Source organism: Egretta garzetta, unplaced genomic scaffold, assembly GCF_000687185.1.
Source record: "Egretta garzetta isolate BGI_Z169 unplaced genomic scaffold, ASM68718v1 scaffold582, whole genome shotgun sequence".
NCBI lineage: Eukaryota > Metazoa > Chordata > Aves > Pelecaniformes > Ardeidae > Egretta > Egretta garzetta.
Genome location: NW_009258956.1, coordinates 102,325 through 108,907, shown reverse-complemented (window position 1 = coordinate 108,907; position 6,583 = coordinate 102,325). Strand labels below are relative to the sequence as shown.

Genomic DNA, 6,583 nt, shown 5'->3' with positions numbered 1-6,583 from the left:
GGCCTCTCTTCGGCACCCCAGGGTGTGTTCTCTGCTATGCACATCTCCTCCTCGAAAAGCCTTGACACAGGGAGGAGGTAGAGAGTAGAAATGCCAAGGGCGACAGCTCCTTGGGTTGCCACCAGCAGCAAATTCACTCTGAATGACCTATTGTATAAGCTGAACTGTTGTTAATTAATCTCATGTAGCGGGTAGGGGAAATGGCTCTTATTTTTCTGAAGACATCCTATCTTTCTCCAGGTAGTCTCAGTGATTCTGGAACACAGTGAAGTGAACTCAGTTTGGCTTATACCCTCCAAAGCAACTCCTAAATCTCAGGATTTCACTGGCTTGCTGTTAAGGAAAAATTTCCTTTTCATTTCTTGAGCAGAAAGTGGTAGAAAGTGTATGTCTGTAGCTGTGAAGGCAGAGCCTTCAGTACAGGAATGGGGACATGCTGCAGTCCTTGGGCACGTCTCTGTAGGTCAGCCTGCCCCATAGCTTTCAACAAGTTTTTCTGGGAATGCAAGCTTCTTCGTGTTCTCCTCCTGCTGCTGCTGTAGCTGGGAGCTCCGTTGTCCCCTGAACTGAGGGAGCTGCTCTCTGTGTTGCAGGTTTCCATAGCCCCTCGAACAAATGCAGCTCTCGGATTCGCTCAAATCCTTCCGAGAGAGCAGTACCTCTTCACCAAGGAACAGCTGCTGGAGAGGATGTGCATGGCGCTGGGGGGGAGAGTGTCCGAGGCCATCACCTTTAACAAAGTCACTACAGGTGAGGAGCCAGACCCTGGCACTGGCAGGTGGAGGTTGTGCTAAGAGAGCCTGAACTTCTGCCCTTGCTCTGTCCAAGGGTGATCCGAGCAAGAGACAGAGGTTTCCCACCCTGGGAAGGAGAAATGTCCAATTGCATGTTTTGATCTTGGGCTTGCATTTGTGAGGCTGGAGGTCTCTCATTCTTGGTTGCCACTGTGTTGTCTTAGACTTGGCCCCAAGCCGAAGGCCACAGGTGCCAACTACCCGGTGAAACTCTTGGCTTGTGGGAGGGCCTAAAGCTTTCTGTGCTGTGTTTCCAACTGGTTATCCAAATGGGATAACAGCAGGCAGTGGCAAGCAAGCACTCCGCGTGAGCTAGCTACCAGTAGATTCACTCGCTGCCGTGCATGGGTCCTGCAGTACGTACTGTCCATCAGCCTGTGGAGCGTTCACCTCCGTGGACTCCTGTGGGTCCTCTGGTTTCTCACCTAGCGTAATGCATGTTTGGGCAGGATGTGATCCTCCAGCACTCAGCTCAGAGCTGGTAAGCATTGCATCTCTCTCCTGCCCAGGAGCACAGGATGACCTGAAGAAGGTGACCAAGATAGCCTACTCCATGGTGAAGCAGTACGGGATGGTGCCCAAATTGGTCGGCGCCCTTTCAGCCAGGGACTTCAGCAAATGATGGACCACGTAAGGCCTCCCTTGGTTACACGTTCCCGTTTGTTCTTTACTTTCTGCGGTTCAGTAAAAAAAATTGCAAGTAACTCGCACCCAAACAATTCGCATTTTTCTGTTAGCCATGAAGTAGGAAATTTCAACAACTGAGCACTTGCCTGTTCCGTTACAGTGTACTAGGGCTATGCGGTGAGGCATTAAGAACAGGCAAAGTCACAGCAGTGAGTTCAGCCCAGTAGCACTGTGCTGCCTGAGGCTGCAGCGCGTGGCTGTGAAATACGCTGCAATGTGTACAACTGACTGTGAAAGCTGCAGTCCTGGTTCCAGTGTGGACAAGACCCTGGTGAGCTTCTGGGAGACAGGAGGTTCAAATGTGACATTTGGAGAGAGGGAGAAAGGAATAATCTGGGGAGACTGGGGGATCGTTGTGGAGCTGTGGATAGATACCCAGCTAGGAAAAGGTTCTGTTGCCTTAAGTTTCTCCAGGCTCTCAGGAGTTCCATGCCCTAGCCATGCTTAGATTACAAGAAACCTGTTGCACAATTTAAATGTCTCCACTTCCTAGGTCAGAGAGGCTATCTAACCAAAGCGACAGTTCAGACTGACTGAGAAATGTGAGCCTCTTTTGACAGGAAATTGGGCTTCATTGCTGCAAAAAAACCATTGCCTTAGTTGAAAAGTCAAATAGCTGGAAACCAAAAAACTCTGCTTCAGAAGCACTATGGTTGTGCTTCCCGGGGACTTGTGCTGAGCTGCATCTTTTGCTGCTGGACAGCCTCCTTAATTAGACTGCATTTCCCATCAGCTGGGACTGCTGAAGAGTTGTGCTCATGCAGGTGTTTACTGTTCCTTATCATGACTACTCCTTTGGCTTTTTTTCAAACTATTTATCTGTATTTTCTGTTGATGGGAATGACTTTCTGCCTGGCTCAGTTTGCAGATTCCATCCCTCAGTGCTCTCCTTGTTTGTCATGTTTGTTGCCAACTGCTCTCAAAATCTCTGTCCTTCCTACTGTCTTCTAGGAAGCAAAAGTCCTGGTGGCTCAGGCTTACAGGCGCACAGAACAACTCTTATTGGAGAACCGGGACAAGCTGCAAACAGTAAGTTGGAGTTACATGGGGGTTTTATTGTTGGTTTTGGTTTGTTGTTTGTTTAACTGGTGTTTTTTGCCTTGTAGCTCAGCTGTTGCAGTGTCTCTGTGGTCCTAGAAAGTCTTGTAGTGGGAGTGCTGGGGCTTGTGTTGTGAACGAGTGACTGTTTGCTGCATATCCCCCAGATTAGGAGCAGGCACGGGGAGGAACGTGTGCCTTTTTCAGCAGCGAGTAGTCTGCCTCCTGACACCAGCTGGTGTTTGTGGGGTAGAGGAGTAGGAGTGCTCTGTGGCAGTGATCAAAGCTAGAATTCGTGTCCTTCACTTGCATTTCTCTGCTAGCCTCTCGCCAGCGTAAAAGAGGCAGCGTAATTTCCTGGAAAGCAGACAGTGAAAGCCTGTGAAGGTGGGAATAGCTCATCCTTCCAGGTCTTGTAGACGTACAGGACAGTTTCTGGCTTTGTTGAAAGAATATGGGACCTGCCACCTTGGCTGACTGGTGCTGGTTCATGCTTTCTGGTGACTCCAGGCAGTTTTCACCTGCCAGCTCCTTGAAACCTAATACACCAAGGAGTCCTTGTTGCAAGGTAGAGCTTTGCCTCCTCCTCTTTGTGTCCTGGCAGTCCCCTGGCATGTCCCTACCTCTCTGCCAGGAGCTTTGTACCCATTGCTTGGGGCTGAGCCACGCTTGGGTTGCAGCACCCTGTGTATCTACTTGATCTTTCCTTCAGAATTCCGGTCTGTAACTTCCAAAATGACCAGGAGTCAACTTAGTGTTGCATGTTTTGCAAAGAAAACAATCCTTTTCCTGAAATCTTCTTTTTAAACAAACAACCCCTTCAGCTACGCAACGGCTGGCCTCCTGTGCATAGTGAGGTAACCAGAGCTTTCTTGCTCGGACACCCTGCTGTTGGCCTTATCCCAGCCCTTTTCCTGGGACAGTGCCCTGGGAGTCCTCTGAAGACGGGCATGGTTAGGGGGTCTCTTCTCTGCAGGCCTCCTCTGTTCTGCTGCTTTCATTTAACAGTGGTCAGATGTTTCCTAGAGGCTCATCACAGAAAAACTTTTTAAGTTAAGCCAAAGTATCTACAGAGTAAATGTTTCAGTTGCCAGGCCAGTGTGTCGCATCTTGTCAGCAGAATTGAGCCGTCCCGTGTTTGACAGCCACCTGCTGCTCCACCGTGGCCCTTCTGCTGGCAGAGGGGCCGGAGAATTCAGTTCTTCTGGGGAGGGACTTGTGATGACCTTCAGCCCGTGCCCCCAGGAACAGACAGCTCTGTGTTGTCCCTCTGTGTACAGGGGAGGGGTGTGGGTCTGGCTCTGGTCTCATTTGCTCTTACTTTGGCATTTTAGACGGGCAAGGCCCCAGATGCAGTGGCAGGAAGGGGGCTTCTCTGATAGTTCCTGGAGTTCTGACTTGCCAAATCATTCCATAGAGCTTGCTTTATTCCCTCCAGTCATACTACATATTCCTGGCCAAAAGCACTCCTGTGAAAGGTGCCAGCAGCCTGGAGAGCTTTGTACTGGCCCCAGCAGGCTTTCGGGTCACCCCGTCTGTGGTGTGGTAGCCAGGGGTCTGCTCCTCGTGGGCTGCAGCACGTGCTGTGTCCAGATGTTGAGATCTGAGTTGAGCTGACAGGGAGAGTTCAGGTCAGTTCAGGGAGGCTGTTTTCAAACCCCTGCGCCTCATTATGCCTTATTTACTCTTTCTAGCTGTCTAATGCCCTCCTGGAGAAAGAAGTGATAAATTATGATGACATTGAAGCTTTGATTGGGCCTCCACCCTATGGGCCAAAGAAAATGATAGCGCCTCAGAGCTGGCTTCAAGCAGAGAGAGACAAGCAGGACACAAGAGATGAAGAAATGCCCCAGCAGCCACCGAACCACGAGGAGGAGGAAGAACCACACCTGAGACCAGTATGAAGCCCCCTCCTGATATGCAACGGGAGGACTCCAGAGGCTTCTTTTGGACACAGACCCTTTCCCTTTTCAGCTCCAGAATCAAAGATACTGAGCAGGGAATCTCTGTGCCGCTGTTATCCAAAAGTTGAGGGACGGCTACGTTGGCTCTTTTAACGAGCTTTTCCCTGCAGGAAGGAGGACTCCTTAGGATTTTGAAATTGATTCTCAGCAGGCTAGTAGTGATTAGGAGTTGGGTAAGTCTAATCTCCTGGAAAGATTTCTTGTACACAGGAGCGTTGTACATGTTCTTAAGGGTGAAAGATTGTGCGGAGTCCTTGTAAGCCACCTCTCGCTGTGGCGTGGCAGGAGCGCGGGTCAGTGTAGTCAAACCCCTGCAAGACTCCGCGTTGGCTACGGTGCTGTAGCTCTTGTGCGACTCCGCTGTAACCTTTGATCATCTCTGCTGCTGAACATAAAATAGAAACCAAAAAAACCCAGACTCTCCTGGAATAAACTGTCCATAGTGTCTGCTGTGTTTAGAGTATGTTGAGATGCGGGTATGTGTTCTGGTGCATACAGAGCTTTGTTACAGCTATGGAGTTGTACAGGACAAGGGCTTTCTTCTCCCTGGCCAACAACTTACATTCTGTTTTTATAGCAAGCGCCTCGCCTTGAGGAAAACCTGTGTGCAGAACCCAACATCACCCCGCAGTGTGATGCTAGCATTGCAGCGAGTGGCTCAGAGTCACACGTTGGAAGAGTGTTCGGCGGCACTGCTGGTTCAGAGCCGGAGAGGTGCCCTCAGGAACCCGAGCAAAAGCGGCTGTGTCCGTTGGGAAGCCGCAGTAAAAAGCTGGCAGTTCCTCCGGCTCTGTCCTCGTGGCTCTTGCAAAACAACCTGGGATGACACCGGTTGTCTGCCATTCATCAGGGAAAGCATTAAAATGATAGTTGGTGCCTGGCGTGCTCTGGCTGGGTTAATCTTTTAGGAAGGATTATTGTCTTGAGTTACTCCGTGAGGATCGTCTGTGACCTGAAACACCCCAGCCCAAGCCCACTCTCTGACAGCTTTGAACCCTCGGGCCTCGATCGTGGTCCCCAGGCTCCTCTTCAGGCTGGAGTGGAGAGCCCCATTTTCCACAAGGATGTGGGGGGACGATGTTCTGCGGGGCGTCCTCTCCCTGTCCCAGCACAGAGCCACCTGCCTACAGGGAGCCCCAAGCCTTCCCTGGGGTATCGCTCGTTGTCATCCCCGTGGTGGTGGTGATTTCCCTTGGTTTTGGGGGGAGAAATGGTTTTCTAAATTTGCAATGCTACTGTGCCTGTATTTCGTTATTCCAAACCTGTTTGCTTCTTTGCAAGTTCATTCTTTGGATTCAGTTTTCCACCAGCAGGTTGAAATTTCAAGTGTTCTCCCATCTGTTTTTTTTAAAAGTGCCATAGCTGTGTTCTGGGCTGCCTGAATAAACCTTTTGCCAGGAGGATTCAGTTCTGTGGACCCAAGGGTGCTACGCTGGGATGCTGTGGGACAGTGCGGGGTCCTTGGTGGCTTCCGGGGTGCAGCCGGTGTGGCCGTGCCATCTTGCGGCATGCAGAGGCCACGGCTCCAGGCTCGCGCCACTGCAGGATCCTGGCCCTGCCAAGGTGGGTGCTGGTCCCTGACCGCTCTCCGGACACCGGGGAGGGCGGCAGAGCCCTGCTGTGGGGTGTGGGTATGGTGGGGAACAGGCTCCCCCGCAGGAGTCCTCGGGGGCCTGGGGATGGCGTGACCCCCGGCCTGGGCACAGGAGGGGGCACTGCAGCAGCACCTCGCGGAGCTGTAGCGGCTTCTCCTGGCCGGGCCGGCCCTGCGAGGGTGTCCGGCAGCGGGGCCTGGCCCAGGCAGCACGGCCGACCCTGGGTGCGGGCCCGGGGCACCGTCCCCCTCTAGGTGTGCGCGGGCCCTTTAAACTGGCGCCATCTTTACTACGGGCGGGGTGAAGCCGCCGCCAGGCGCTTCCGGCGCCGTCGTCCTCATTGGGCCGTTCCCACGGCGCTGCCCATTGGTCGCTTCCGCCGCACTTCCGGCGTGCTCGGCGCCTCCGCTTCCTTTTCCGGTCGGCCATTTGCCGTGGCGGGAGGTGAGTCTGGGCGCTGCCGTGGCTGGGGGGCTCCATCCGCCGCCATCCGCCTACCGGGGGC

At 52.7% G+C, this 6,583-nt stretch overlaps 2 protein-coding genes across 2 annotated transcripts in view; both read left to right on the top strand.

The window, feature by feature from the left end:
• The window catches only part of SPG7 (SPG7 matrix AAA peptidase subunit, paraplegin), a 42,111-nt gene extending 36,298 nt beyond the window's left edge, over nucleotides 1–5,813 (top strand). The window contains 5 exon segments of the mRNA XM_035890176.1: nucleotides 594–750; nucleotides 1,304–1,372; nucleotides 1,375–1,424; nucleotides 2,433–2,510; nucleotides 4,214–5,813. Of these exon segments, the coding sequence (XP_035746069.1) occupies nucleotides 594–750; nucleotides 1,304–1,372; nucleotides 1,375–1,424; nucleotides 2,433–2,510; nucleotides 4,214–4,423 (564 nt within the window). The 3' untranslated portion in view covers nucleotides 4,424–5,813.
• The window catches only part of RPL13 (ribosomal protein L13), a 6,344-nt gene continuing 4,714 nt past the window's right edge, over nucleotides 4,954–6,583 (top strand). Inside the window, exon 1 of the mRNA XM_009634573.2 lies at nucleotides 4,954–4,959. Coding sequence (XP_009632868.1) covers nucleotides 4,954–4,959 — 6 coding nt within the window. The remainder of the gene's footprint in view (nucleotides 4,960–6,583) is intronic.